At 39.6% G+C, this 15,108-nt stretch overlaps 3 protein-coding genes across 10 annotated transcripts in view; 2 read left to right on the plus strand and 1 right to left on the minus strand.

Annotated features, from left to right (window-relative positions):
* Nucleotides 1-1,848, minus strand: part of LOC119005480 (spectrin beta chain, non-erythrocytic 4-like) — a 74,498-nt gene extending 72,650 nt beyond the window's left edge. For all 7 annotated transcript variants that reach the window (XR_005070522.1, XM_037073137.1, XM_037073130.1 and 4 more), the window contains exons 1-2: nucleotides 1,710-1,848; nucleotides 895-1,299 (exon numbers count right to left, since the gene is read on the minus strand). The gene's annotated coding sequence lies outside the window, so the exon portion shown is untranslated. The remainder of the gene's footprint in view (nucleotides 1-894; nucleotides 1,300-1,709) is intronic.
* Nucleotides 1,849-4,507: 2,659 nt separating this feature from the next.
* Nucleotides 4,508-8,775, plus strand: blvrb (biliverdin reductase B). Its single transcript, XM_037122727.1, has 5 exons — nucleotides 4,508-4,735; nucleotides 6,034-6,195; nucleotides 7,210-7,299; nucleotides 7,742-7,873; nucleotides 7,992-8,775. The coding sequence occupies exons 1-5, from the start codon at nucleotides 4,651-4,653 to the stop codon at nucleotides 8,144-8,146; spliced, it is 624 nt and encodes a 207-aa protein (XP_036978622.1). The 5' UTR covers nucleotides 4,508-4,650; the 3' UTR covers nucleotides 8,147-8,775.
* Nucleotides 8,776-10,003: 1,228 nt separating this feature from the next.
* sertad3 (SERTA domain containing 3) lies at nucleotides 10,004-14,862 on the plus strand. Of its 2 annotated transcripts, none has more exons than XM_037122698.1 (3): nucleotides 10,004-10,206; nucleotides 10,994-11,077; nucleotides 12,071-14,862. In XM_037122698.1, the coding sequence occupies exon 3, from the start codon at nucleotides 12,078-12,080 to the stop codon at nucleotides 13,083-13,085; it is 1,008 nt and encodes a 335-aa protein (XP_036978593.1). In that variant the 5' UTR covers nucleotides 10,004-10,206; nucleotides 10,994-11,077; nucleotides 12,071-12,077; the 3' UTR covers nucleotides 13,086-14,862. The 2 variants fall into 2 exon arrangements, with proteins under 2 accessions (XP_036978593.1, XP_036978598.1); XM_037122703.1 differs by lacking the exon at nucleotides 10,004-10,206 and adding an exon at nucleotides 10,777-10,892.
* Nucleotides 14,863-15,108: the final 246 nt, after the last annotated feature.

A 15,108-nucleotide genomic window follows, 5' to 3' on the forward strand; every position in this document is an offset into this window, starting at 1 on the left:
ACCTTGCACCAACAAACCAAAGCTAACCAACTAGCCTACACCTGCCTGCTCAGCCCTGTATTAGCTTCCTGCAGTAGCTCTACATTTACTGCTAGTAGCGACCATACTGAGCAGGCAATGATAGTGTCGATGCAAAACTGAGGATGTAGTCACTTTTCACTGCAGCTGTGATCAAACACACCACATTACGACTTGACAGGCTTCTTGAGTTGCTACAGCAAGCGATGGTGCTATTGGCCTTATCTCACTAAAGCATAAGAATAATCAGAATCTTTTCACCCCATACAGAAAAGCAAAATCCCCCCCGGATTCAGGAAGAAGTGATACCACAAGGGGCAGAAAAGCAGAAAAAGTAATGTGAGGTCACACCGTGCGACCAGAGACACACGATAACTTCCTGCAGGGATGTGTGGTATTACTGAAGAGATGTATCGCTTGGGAAGTTATGCTGCTATATGCATTGAGGCGCAGTTTGCCAGAAAGCGACGGAGCCCAACGTAACCATCTGCAATTTAAAGTTATTGGTTATGAAGAAGTCTAAACTGATCCGGTATAACATGCAACAACATGTATAACCCAAACACTAGGCCGCTATTCTGCTTCTTATTAGATTCCTCCTTTCAAAATAGACAACCGGCTATGCGGACATCACAAACACTTTTCCAGGCATGCATCATGTAACACATGCAGGTGAAAAAAGACATGAAACAGCGCGTCCTCCAGTCCGATCACTGCGGTACCCTGCACCCAAATGCAGGCCGGCGTCTCTGCAAAAAAAAAAAGGAAAAAAAAACACCGTGCACCTCGGCTTCTTGCGTTCACACACGGAACGACAAAATAAAACGACATCCCACGGAGAAAGCAATCATTCTGTCGTCCTTCTATCGGCCTTACCTTCAGCTTCGCTGTCAGTTTGTTGGATTGGTTTTGTCCTCCTCTTATACCAAGACGTCGTTGGGCTAAATCGATGAGAAGAGCGGTTTATCAATGGAGGAGACTGACGCTCCGCTTTTATTCCAGCAGGGTCTTCCCTCGGTAAGTCCTTTTAACAGGAAGAAGCGGTTTGTCAGGGTAATTACAGAAGCAGCCCGGCGAGTCTCTACCGTGGAAATACAACGCCTTGACGCACGAAAAAGGCGCTGGGAGCCTGCAGCGGTGACCGCCGGCCGGGAGATGCTGTCGGTGCTGAGGATGCGAGCCGGTGGAGGGAGATGATGATATCCATAGAGGTCCCCGTTTCCACCTGACACAACCTCTCCTTCCTCCTCCTCCTCCTCCTCTTCCTCTCCGCTGGTGATGCTGGAGAGAAATATCAGCATTAGTGCGGCGAGCAGAGAGAGAGAGAGAGAGAGAGAGAGAGAGAGAGAGAGAGAGAGAGAGAGAGAGAGAGAGACTGTCAGCGGTACATTTAAGAAGCCACAAGAGGACGTGTTTTACGGTTATTTTACAGCAGCAGACGCGGTTTGGAGGCAACAGAAATCAAATCTTCTAAAATGTTAAAGCCAAGTGCTAGAAAAAGAAATCATTAACAAAAAGATATATAATGTGTTTGACCAGTTTTCCGTTTTTAATTGTTTGTAAATCATTTTGAGCCGTAACTTATTTAACGTTAACTGCTAGCTAACTTTTGGCTAGCAAAGATGTTAGTCTACAACTACGGCTAACTAAAGTAACTACCTTGTAGTTGTCGTGACAAGAGTTTAGCATACCTTATACATTGTCCTTAAAGACGTGTAGCAATTCACCAACTAACTACCTATCTGACTTATTACTCACTAAATATCTCTTGGTGATTTACGTTAAATTGGGGAGATAATTAGCTAAAGTCTCGTCCTCCATCTTTTTCAGCTTCTGATCCACGAAGAAGAAGTGGGCGGGGCTACGGTTGTCAAGCCAATCAAAATCCACTGATTTCTGGCAATTTCTTTCCAATTACTACTGAAAAACAAACAAACAAACAAAAACAAAACAAAAAAATCGTGTAATGTGATCACAGGTGTGTTTTATGTATGCTAATATATTCTTACTAATGTGGTCATCGCTTTAAAAATTAGGTCACTTTAATTCACAGCAGCACCAAGATCCTCCCAGTGGCATTGGCAGGTACTGCGCTGTCTCTCTTAATTCATGGTTTCTCAAAAGAAAATATTACTATTTTCTCAGCATTAACATCTAAATGGTGTTTGTGTTCATTGATTTAATTTTAGTCAAATTTAAATACCAGTATATAAAAAGTCCAATTACCATCATTTTGCTAAAACCGCCAGATACCAAGAAAAAAACACCCTGAGAGTCTCTCCACACTTTATAGATTATAATATAAAAATCACATGCACACAGACAGAATCCCATATATAAGGTTTATTGATTTGATTAATAGAAACAAACAGCATATGCCCTTTTTTACAAATCTTGCTTCAACCCAGACTTTCTTCTCCTTAATATTAAAAGTGGTCAGGAGGTTATAAAATAATGACTAAACAGTGTTTTATCAGATTGCACCATGTGGCAGACAGTGTCCAAAGCAATTTACATTTTTCCAGGTACAGACTGCAGATTAGGAGAAATGTATGGTCTTGATCCATTAGGGTGGCAGGGGGGATTTGACTGGTCACCCCATGCTATCCCAAAAATCTTTAGTGGTGTAAAGTTGTAATTATGATAAATGTATCATAATTACACCATTACATTTATATTATATTAATGATAAAAAGGCCTAAATAGACACATTTCTACTACAGTATTCATATTTTCGAGTATTCAGGACCACTTATTGTCATCAGACACACATCCACTGGTTAAAGAATATTTTCCTTTACCTGTTTTCTTTTTATTTTTTTATATTGTTAACATCTGTTTGTGCTTCCAAAATCAATGAATTGTTCATTTCTTGTTGGTAATGTTTTATTATGAATTGGTTAGGATGAGCTTGGAAACAGTGTTGTTATTTAAATCCTAACTTCTACATTAGAAGCACAGCAGGATTTAGTGTGACATCTTTATATGAAAAAATAATGTTTATAGGTGTTTTTGTTAGTAAAATAAGTGAACAGAAAGTTTAACCAGAAACAGCAGGCACCTCACAGCCCTGCTCCAGTGTGCTCCAATGTTTTCAATAGAAAAAGGGAGCAGAAGAGCTGAGTACACTTGAGGCCTCTCTAAGTGATTCTTTTTTGGAATCTCTGAGGACACGTATTAAAAAAACAGAAGTATAAAAGCATGTCAGCATCCTCTGTGTGTTCACCAGATTACAAGCAGCACTTGTTCATAGTAAAGAATAGGTTTGACCTTTTTCTCCATTTGCTGCTCAAGACACATCCGCCATAGTTCTGCCCTGAATCAACTCTCACTCCCATTTCCTCCAGTGATATTCAGCCTGGATAAATAATGGACAAACACATAAACTGCGTGTATGCTGATCTCAGATATAGGCCTGAATTCAAACACTTAATGTGAGTATCTTCATATTTTCATCAAAACAGGACTGTCGTTTTCTGTAAAGGGACATATCTGTACAGTGTCTGAAGCAAGGATGTTATAATTATACCTTGACCTACCTTGAAGTCTCATTCATTTTATTGAAAGCTGCCAAAATGACTTGAATGTCTTTCACATAGCTTCCTCATTGTGGGGCCTATAGAGTGTGCACTCTAGAGACTTCTGCCGATCGAGCAGGCTAACATACAGTTAAGCGCCAAGCTAAGTTCAATGGCGATAAAATAATATTTCAGTTGTGTGTTGCAAATCTTAATAGCTGTGAAACAAGTCATTTTGCACTCAAAAAATGTATCCACCATTTTACAGACACTTAGTAGCCTAAAAAAATTTGACTTCAGTACACTGTTAGACATCAGCACACACACACAAACAATAAAACAGTTAGTCTAATATATAGTGGCTTACTCTGTATAAGACTAATCATACAAACACACTCTTGCCTATTCTTTATTCCACTCTATTACACTGTTCTCACCCTGGAAGCTCAACCCTGCCTAACCTGGCCCGGTTGACTTCCTGGATGAATTCTGTGCCGAGCTCCTGGCACTATGTAACTGCTTCTTCTTATTATTCATTTATCCTCATCTGCACTAAATTGTCTCCTGTTTTTGTTGTACTGTTGTTCTTATGTGCGGTGTCCTTGAGTGTTTTGAAAGGCGCCTTTAAATAAAATGCATTATTGTTATAATTATTAATATTATTATTATTTAAAAAAAACAAAAAAACAACAACAACAACAAAACAACAGCAATAAAAAGTGAATCACACGGTGGGGGTCCTGGTCCGGCCTTGGATTTAAGCATATTGACAACAGTCAGTTAGACTTAGTTCTAGTAACACTTTCAAACATTTTCAAGGGCTGATATAATTCTAGTGAAAAGATGAGAATTATAGATGATAGGGGTGTAAACAGATGTAAAATGAACGCCTAGAATTATTCTCACCTCTCTGCACTTCACACAGATCTGAGATCAGCCGGGCTCCTTTAGGTGTCGCTGTGGGGGGAGGGGCCTGTCAGCTCTGACTTCCTGTAGCCCGCAGAAGGCGTTTCTACATATGTCAAAGTGAACATTTAAGTGAAAGTATTCTCTGTAAGGGTCCCAGTTTGTCGTCAGGCTGTTGCTGTATCGAGCATCAGGGATATTAAGAGTTATGTCGGACACTATCAAAAACGTCGCGATATTTGGCGCCACGGGAATGACCGGGAAGGCGACTCTTCCGCTCGCGGTGGCTGCAGGTGAGGACTGACAACCGAATATAACAGAATAAAATTAAATATCAGTAGTTTTACTGTGTGGCAGGGACACACAGTGACCCCTGATTGTCCCCATGTGTGTACTGACATTACAGTGTTAATTCAGCGCAGAGAGGAGAATTACTTTCTGTTTTGTTTTGACTTTGATCTGCGCCTCTGCTGCCTCATGGAGGTTAAAAGAAGCCATAAACTTATACAAGTTCATGAGATCCGTGTCATTTGAAGCTCTAATAACCAAAAAGCTTCACATTGGGTTGTTTGATGATAACCTGAATTATTCATAATGCCCTTAAGTTTAGGCTTCAGAGTGAAGCTGACACATTACGTCTGCTATGACTTTAAATGTGAAGTAAATCAACATAGTACCAAATATTTGATTAATATTTTGCTTAGTGATCACAAGACTATTTTATCTCAAAGCATTCCTTTTGTGTAAATGTCTTTTGTAAACACTGGTGGTCCGCTATCAAGATATCTGTTAAATATTATGGTGATATTTGATTTTGTCAAAATTCTCCAGCCCTATTTTATTTTACACATTAGAATCTTTTAGCAAATGTAATCTGATTTAAATACATTTCTCTTATTCACATTGGAATAAAGCTTAAACATTAGTCCCTGCTGTAATTATCAAATGCATTAGACACGAACTACAGACAGACTGATACGCACGAATAAATCAAACACGTTGATCATATGTGTAATTTTATTTATCAGCATGTATGTTCTTCCTTCTCACCACGGGGAGAAACTGTTGAGTCATGTTAGACGTTACAGTTCAGCATTTGCTGAGTCACAGCTGCCTGTGACACACAGCTGATAGTAGAATATGTTCACTATCTGGTCTTCACAGGAGGGGTGGGATCACCCTAAGTAATTTCAGCAGCTTCTGGAGGAGACTCTTTCATTTTAACTCCAGTTTGTCATCCTGTTGAATATAAATATACATCTTGCCACGTATACAACATGACAACACTACAGCCAAGTGACAGTTTGAGTACAAAGGTTGCCAACCAGCTGAAATGGTCACATGTCAGCAACACTCATCATTCGCCCACTTCTCCTTCCACTTTTCATGACCTTGATGGAAAATGTAACAAGATCCTGCAGGATATAAAAGAGAAATCCTGTGAATTTAGGAAATAGAAACACAGGGTTACGCTGATGCATGTTGCCTGAGATGACATGAGGCTGCATGTCATTATAGATGCAACACACAACTAGTTTGATCTTAATGAACATCTGTTTCTGCTGCTGACCTGTTTCATTTTCTTCCTCAGGGTACAATGTGACCGTGCTGGTGCGGGACCCTGCCAGGCTGCCTGACGACCACAAGGCGTCCAGAGTGGTGGTGGGAGACGTTCTGAACAAAGAGGACGTGAAGAAGACCTTGGAAGGCCAGGACGCTGTCATCATCATCCTAGGCACCAATAACAGCCTCAGTAAGGCTCCACAGTTTGAAGACAGACACACAACCAAGCAAACATTACAAGAAAGAAAAATCCACATTTCATAGTTTCAACCTGGATGTAGACCTAGACTAATGTCATTAATCAAATTCACAGTTTAGTTTCTCACATGTTCGCACAGACTGGTCATTTGACAGTTGTGAACTCCAAATTACATTTTTTTTCTTTTTACATTTAGTAAGTACGGCAGCTGGCATAAAAAAAAAAAGCACGTAATGCAGTATGCATACTTTTGGGACATCCTACCAGTCACAACATCGAGCCTTGAACTTTGACCCTCTTGCTGTCAGCTGTCATTTCATCTTCCGTCATCTGTCAATGAGCTGTCATCTGTCTGTACTCTCTCGGTGGCTCAGTCAACGTGACGTAGCTGCTGCTACACAGAGGATTGTGGGTCAGAACTGTAAGAAAAGCATGGTGGCTTGCATACTGTAAAATACAACTGAATGCAGTTTGGCATCCTGGTATCTATAAATCTGTTTCTGGTATACTTGATAGTATGATAGTATGGGTGTTGGAACATATCTGATAATTCTTTGCACTGATTGGTAAAATCACGTTTCCTTACATAACTGTCCCTGTTAACCTTCCACAAGGAGGATTGTAGTTTAATGGTGTAATACCATGAAACATTCACTAGAGGTCACCATAGAGTTTTTACAACATATAACACACAACCATAAGTGACATCATTGTATGCAAAAAGCAACTTGCTGGCAACAGGAAAACATGTTGGGCCTCACAAATAAATGGAAATATTGTAAGTTATACAAAATAAATAAAATGTCTCAGTAACAGAGCACTTCCTTTCAGTTAACTATTTACTTGTGCTCTAAATTCTCCATTTACTAAAATAAAAAGATTCTCAAGTTTTATAGTATGAATGCTGTTGTTTAGTAAAGCATCTCAAAACTATAATTAAATACAGTGCTGTAAGATTTATTAACTCTACACCACAGTGTGACTGATCTGATCTGTGCTCTTCAGGCCCGACCACCTTGATGTCTGAAGGCACCAAGAACATCGTTGAATCCATGAAGGCTCGTGGGATCCGCAAGGTGGTCGGCTGCATGTCAGGTACAGTTCACGGTCAAAAGATAACAGAGTGGATGAAGTGGTCAGAGACTGATCTTTTTCTTTTTTTTAGTACCTTGAAATAGACACTTTATCTCGCCTTGTTTAAGCTTCTGTCAGCTTCAGATGAGCAGTGCAATCAGAAAGCTGAAAATCAGATATATCCAAATACCTGTCACTTATTTAATTGCTCTTTTTTGATGAGCGTGACGATGCAAGCTTGTTTAGAAATAGAAGGAAAAGTAAGTTAATGAAGATTAAATCTGACACACTTCTATGCAGAGAAAATTCGTCAACTTTTCTCTTCATTCTGCACTTATTTTTTCTTCTTGAAACCTTAATTAGATCTTCCTCCACTCATTCTGTTAATTAGTGAATACATTTTCCTTTTTTTTTTTAAAAACCCGCTACTCATTATCTTCATCTTCATTCTCATCCCTTCCAGCCTTCCTGCTGTGGGACCGCTCTAAAGTCCCGGCTCGTATGATTCCTGTGACCGAAGACCACGACAGGATGTACACAGTGCTGAAAACATCTGGGCTGGACTACGTGGCCGTCATGCCTCCTCACATCGCTGGTCAGTAGAAAGTAGAAACTAAGAGCTTTATTCCAAGCAGTTTAAGTTGGGATTAGGCTCAATTCTCCCTTTTTGTTTTACCGTCTCATATTTTCTGTCTCTGTCTGGCCTCCTGCAGATGATCTTCCTCTGACGGAGAGTTACATGGCGGCTGAGAACATGCTGAAAGGAAGAGCCATCTCTAAACACGACCTGGGACACTTCTTTGTCAAATGTTTGTCCACTACAGAATGGGACGGCAAGGCTGTCGGAGTGTGGGGAGACTATAAATGATCCTGAACGAATCACCACATCCAGCAAGTGAAGGAGTTTAAATGTCTTTCTGTCGCTGATCACTATTTTTTATTTCCTCCAAATACAATGAAGAGAAAAAAAATATCTGTATGTTTGTTTTAACTACAAGTATGCCGTGAAAAAACAAAAATGCTTTCCTTTGCTCTCCTTTATGATCATAACTGACCAGCTTTAATCGCCGCTGTTATATTTTTATACTAATTTCACTGTTATCGCCACCAGGATGCATTTTAAGCCAAACCTGAACAGCTGCTTTAGTTTTAGCTAGTTATATCACTTTGCATCAGTTCTATCTTTTCTACATGAACAGCGCTTACATAATGGATGATTTATTTCCTACTTTTTGTCATGTGATGCTGTTGGTTGCTGCTGTGTTTTACAGTTGGCCCATTTTTATAGCTGTGGAAAATAAAAGACCTTATTGTAAAACAAAAAATGTGCTGAAAAAGTGAATTGTCATGTGACTGAGCAATGCTGCAGGCTGCATCTTAAACTAACTGGACTGGAAGCATTTGAGTACTTAATTTAAAAAAAGACCTTTCATGAAAGTTTGAATGATTGTAGGAATAAAGAAAAGGGCACGTGGGGAAAAATGTTTTAGACATTTTGATAAGAGTGCCTTTATTTTGAAATAATATATTCAGACAAGATAATCAGCAAGGTCACAGTGTAGCTATGAATATTATTGGATTCAGTTTTAGAGGTGTGTTTACCATCATACATGTTGTGAATGAGTTTGTCTTGTTGACTACATTTCTCAACCTGACAAATTTATCAAAACGTTCACTTAAGCTCAAGCATGTAAAAGTAGTGTTCCCAGGTAATTCATGAACAGAAGTTATATCTGTCCTTAGATGTGAATCTAAATATAGGTGACCGTTTGTGATGGTAAAGAACATTCTGTACATTATCTAACAGGTATGGAGGATTTGGGACATTTTGTACATTTTGGTTTAAAAGATACATAGAATAGAAATTACATTAATATTTTAGATCAATTCGTCAAGTCTGTCGGTCTCCTGCAGTTTACGTCATGTGAATGTGTCCTGTGAGAAGGACAAGCAGTCAGTCAGATGAGTGGCATGTGTAGCTGTTGCACAACTCCCGCTAAAAAAGAAAGGGCAAGTGTAGAAGGGCAGGCAGCAAGATCCCGGAAGTTAACATGTGTTCCTTCAGAATAAAAGGGTTTATAGAAAAATAAATAGTAGAGACCAGGTCCAACTATCCGATTAAGTTGCTACCACTTCAACAGTTTAATAATGTTTTTTTCCCCCTCAGTCAGTCTGTAATTCCTCAGTACACTTAAATAAAGCATCTCCAGTCTTTGTTCCTATGACTTACTGCACATTTCTTTTATCTCTGAAAGCCAGTAAGAAAAGTGTTTTGACTATTGTGACTTTACCTGGACCTTCCCTGTGCAGAATGGTGTATGTGCAAAGTTTGACACTAGGAGATTGTTTTCACATTGCATCTGCAGAAATACAAATGAATTTAAGACAAATGTATATACCAACAGATGTATAATATCACAACAAATGTCATGGTCCCACATGCAATTTGAAAATATCTAGTGCTCGTAATCTACAATTAAACTTCAAAATCAAGGAGGAACCATCGTCTGTCAGGTGGTTTATACTTTTGAAATGAAAAGTAAATCACAAATTCGTCGATTCTGATTTTATCTTTTTTTTTACGAGGGAAGATAGATATTTAAGTTTAGGAGCAATTGAGCAATCCTGTGGAAAATAACACATCAGTCAGAGTTATATTACATTATACTTCCAACAGTAGTGATTATTTATCTTTTTATTTTGAAAGGCACCACAGGAAGTTGTACTATGTTCCGGTACCTTGGTGTTTGTGTCTGCTGTACGGTGGCTGAGAGGAGCTGAAGCTGTTTTTTAAAGATGACTCGCTGGTTCTTCATGTGGCGAAAAGTCGAGTGATGGAATTTAAATCGAAACCGTAAACTCTGACCTGCTGGTGGCTTACAACAGTAGACACTGTGTGCACTGACTGCTTTACTCTTGACGAATCAGGTAAATAATTCAGTCTCTGCCGGAAATAAACCAAGTCTACCTTTTATTACATTGAAATTTGACTTTCTTGGACGTGTGTAGAGCCCAGGCCTTTTCTTTTCTTTCACTTTCTTTATGCTCTGTCGTTATTGTATAGACATTATCAGTGAAATGCGTGCATTTTTAAATCCCGCTGACTGTTTTGATTTATTGATCGCTTCAGTCGCCTGGGTTAATATAATTTCAGAAGTTTGGTATTTTCATACAGTAACTTTACATTAGATAAGACATGTTGACCGGACACCCAACTTAGTAACACATTGACGTACTTTGTATTCGCAGACATTGTGTGGATGGGCTTCCCTCTTCTGTCGGTGATGTAATCATTTAGGAATTAGTGCTATGCAAATTACATAATAACGAGCCTGTCTACCCGGTCCAGGCGTTAATAAGCAGGCCGGGAGTAGATTTACATGGCTATGTCTCATCCGGATCATGAGTTTATCATTATAATCGCCATATAAATAGTTTAAAGCGTGTTTGATGCGGTGTTGTAACGCCAAGTTGATGTGATGGTATGTATCACAAAAAACTTCACTACCCATAATGCCTTTCGACCCTCCAACCCCCCAACAGTAAACGTTTTGGCGTGAAACTCAAATCACAGGCGGGCTCAGACCGAGTCAGTCGGTTAGCGAGACTGAGCCGTAAGCTTCGAACAGAATGAGTTGTTTTTAATTGATTTTAATCGCCGATTTATTTCTGAATGAGTTGAGTAAAAAACTTAGACGTTGCATTTGTTTCTTAGGGTCGAAGAGAAGACAAGATAACGGACCAACGGCAACGTAATCGACAGAACTAACCGAAGTAGAGACGGGAAGTGATTCAACAGGTCGGTATTCTTGCTTTTAAACTGTGTTAAAAGTTTACTATACATGTTAGTGGTTCAAACACGGTAAGTTGAGGTTTTTTTCTCTCTTAAAGGAGCTGATTCAAGTCGGTTTAAAATGCATCACGTTGCAGTTTAATGGCCTCCTTCGTGAAGTTTTTCTTTTTCCCTCCTACACGATGAATCATACAACCCCCAACGCACATTCAGGCTAACTCAGCTAGCTAACTGACTGACTAACAACTTTAAGAAAGGGCAGTTTTATTGGCAGTTTTAGCTAACACGGTTGGTTTAATTTTAAAGGTTTCACACTCGTACTTAAACAGTTATCCAAAGCAAATTCAGTCTCTATTAATGCGTTATAAATTGTTTTCTTGTGTTGTGTTGATTGTAATAATCAACATAAGTTGTAAATCAATTTAGCCACCCTGAAAATCAACTTAGGTTCTAATGACCAGTCTGATCAGCCATTTCCTCAATTGTTCATTACTAAAAAAAAAACATTTGATGTTCACTTATTACCACCAGCAGCTTAATATGTACTTCTACCCTCAGTTTCAGACTGTGACAACAGCATTCAATATGTTGTATTACTGATGAGAAGATATATTACACAAGACAAATGTTGCACACAGTAAGAGTGAGACAGCAAGTTTGAAGACATCACTTTGGGCTCTGTGAACTGTGACAAGCTTTTTTCACAGCCTCTGACATTTAATAGATTAAATGATTAAGTGTTTGTTTGTGAAGATAATCAATAGATAAACTGATAAGGAAAATAGTTGTTAGTTACAGGGCTAGTTGTTTAATCACATCAGCATGTTGACATTAGTCCATTCTTCTTCTGTAGTATGAGCCTTTGAAAAAAAAACAACAAAACCTTTCTTTGCTTGAATAAAGACAAAACTTGGAAACTCATCATCTACAAAATGTCAACAGTAGATATTCTCTTAGCCCCAGGCAAGTCAAATTAATGGTTTGTGCCTTCCTCCACAGTTTAAAGATGATCATGAAGGGGCAGAAGCGCAAACTCCCACCAGAGGAGGTGGAGGTTTCTGACAGGACCAGCCCTTTCTGGGAGAGCCAGCGACAGTTTGTGTTCTCAGTTTCCCTGAACAAGTATCAACGGGGTCAGGAGCTACCTGAACCCAGCCTGCGGCGGTCTGTTCTCATAGCCAACACACTGCGGCAGGTCAGCCTGGAGGGTGGTGTGGCGCCCTCTGTGGACATGGAGGTGTTACAGCCACCTTGTAGCTCTTCACCTGCCCTCCAGGAGAACATTACCAACAGCCACTCAGCCGCTGTTTCCAGCTGCCCTCTGGTTTCATCAAATTATTTGTCAAATTGTGCTGTGAGTAGGTCACCAGTAAGTTGCCATTCAAGTGCATCAAATGTCCCTCAGTCTGCAAAAAATGAAGATGAGGACTGGGAATCAATGTCCATGGATCCTGATTTCTCCCTTTCAGCTGCCATCTCATCCATTCTAACGGCACTGGACTCTACCATTGACGGGAGTCCACAGGCAACTCAGAGGACACCTCTCAGGTCCCTGGAGAACCTATCTGGGCCCGCTGAGGGAGCTGTGGCGTGGATGAAACAAGGAGTCAGAGGTTCTGGGGGAAGCTGGGAGCAGCAAGAGAACAGCATGGAGGTGATGAGGTCAAGCTACCTCAGTGATGTCACTGTGGAGGATCTGTTCCAGGATATAGACACGTCCCTGCTTGAAAAGGAAATGGGTGTGCTGGGGCTCAGGGGCAGTGGAGGTGGGTATCCGGCTGGGGATGACCTTTTACGGTACCTACCTCCTCTCTCCTCTTCCTCCTCCTCCCCACTGCTCCCTTTCTCCCTCTCTCTTAACCAGAAGTGCCTGCCTTCATTCTCCTCATTCAGCCCATTGTCTTCATCATCTTCTTCTTTGCCATCTCTTTCCTCACCACCCTTCTCTAGTCAGAACCATATGAGAGAGGGACTTGAGCTGGACCATCTGATGGAGATCCTGGTGGAGTCCTGATAGCCTAAAGACATCACACTGTAAGAACTCCATTTCAGCAGGAAGTAACCTGAACAGTTTTCACTTAGTGGACAAAAAACTGACTTCCCAGAGCCAAGGGCTGGGTTGTCAAACACATTGAATATTCACTTTGTTATTATTATATGTTGCTAAATATAGTGTATTATGGGCTTTAGAAAGTAGTAAGAATGCTCTAGAAATGTAAAAATGGTTGCTGTCTAAGACAGAAAATGCTCCATGACACGTATTTACTGTTGATGGAGAGAAAAAGGCTTCGGCAGTGTTGTCCTAAAGGCTGTCAGATGTGTCACAGCTTCAAGTAATCCTGCGTTCACATTGAACATCCTGGTTTATTTGGAGAAAGGAGAGCAGCAGACAGTCATGCACTGGTGTTGATTGATGCAACATTAGGTGGGACATGAGATAAATCAAGTGTACAAGATTAATGAGAGTTCTGAGAGAATGTGATTTGGCTGGTGTTGGAAGGAGGACGGTTGAAACACTAATACTATAGGTCAAATCTTCTGTGAAGAAATCTTTTACCCTCATATTTATCAATGAGTTACAGCAGGGGCATGACATCAGGTGCTAAGAGATCAAATCAGGATTTCAAACAGGAAAATTATCTTTCTAGTCATTGAAACATTTGCATATTTATATCAGGTTGATTTGACCAGAAGAGTGATTCTTGTGTATATTCCTCAGTTTATCATAAGTAATATTATACATTTCATGAATGCATCTTGTATCAGCAAGACAAAAAAAAACTCTTAATGCCTCTCAGCCGGCTGGACTTTAAACTATGATTCTCTGAAACGTTTCCTCACGGAGACGTCCGAGTGCAGCTGTAGATCAGGACATACAGTCCAGCTCAGAAAGAGCATTTACTGTCTTCTAAAAGATGCTTTTATTCAGAGAGCCTTTACAGTACTGTGATTATATACCGACCATCCTCATGTGACAGTTCAAACCACTGTAGGTGTCACATTAGCTAAAGTCACGACCACAACCTACAGCAACAGCTTCTGTTGTGTGTGTGTGTAATATTGATCAGTCCTGGTGGGAGTTCAGCATCACGCTTTCAGCCATATTGGCTGATGGAGTCCAGATGGAGCTGACTTCCACCCTGTGAACAGTTGATTCATCAGTCTGTCAGTTTCTGCTTGTTTTGTGTGGTTCACATCTGAATTATTGCACTTTTGTTTATCATATGCATTTTAAAGTCTCAGTCACATGTGGTTTGTGTTTGACTGTTTAGTAAGCAGTGGTTTTACAGGTGAGATGTGGCCAAATGATTCTCTTTGAACCCCTGAGTTCTGTTAAATGTTCTTTTAATGTATTGTTAAAAAGAAAAACACTTGTTAGGTGTTTAAACTGTAAATGTAAATGTGTGTTGGGGAAACGCTGAGATAAACTTTTCGAGGAAGCACATGATGCCTGTTTGTTAGGTGTTTGTTTATTCTGTCCTGTTCATGGATCCAGATGCTTTCTATGCAAAGGTCCTTTGTGAATAGCTGGGCTACAGTCTCAAACTATTTATAAATGACATTTTGTTTGTGTAATTTATGTCATAACATTTGTCCATTCACTAATGGTATATTAATGTACCATCATGGCAGTTATTTTATTTACTCATTATCGCTACAAAGATTTTAAATGTTTGTTTTGAATTTGTGGGCAGAATGTCCAGATACTATGAATTTAGTTGTTTTTTTCCCCTCAAAATGCAAATATCTGTTTACTTACACTGAAGTTTTTAATAAAATATGAAAATAAATCATTGTGTTTTCATTTTTAAACATGATTCATGTTACAGTCCAAAAGCGTCACCACTAGAGTGGTTTCTTTCCTCTTCTCTGATCATAAACCAAATATTTCTGGGTTGTGGACATAAACAAGACATTTGAGATCATCATCTTCAGTTTTGGGAAACAATGATCAGATTTTTTCACCTTTTTCTTTACAGTTTATAGACCAAACAGCTAATCAGTTCATAAAAAAATAAATGGACAGATGAACGACA

Source organism: Acanthopagrus latus, chromosome 2, assembly GCF_904848185.1.
Source record: "Acanthopagrus latus isolate v.2019 chromosome 2, fAcaLat1.1, whole genome shotgun sequence".
NCBI classification, from domain to species: domain Eukaryota; kingdom Metazoa; phylum Chordata; class Actinopteri; order Spariformes; family Sparidae; genus Acanthopagrus; species Acanthopagrus latus.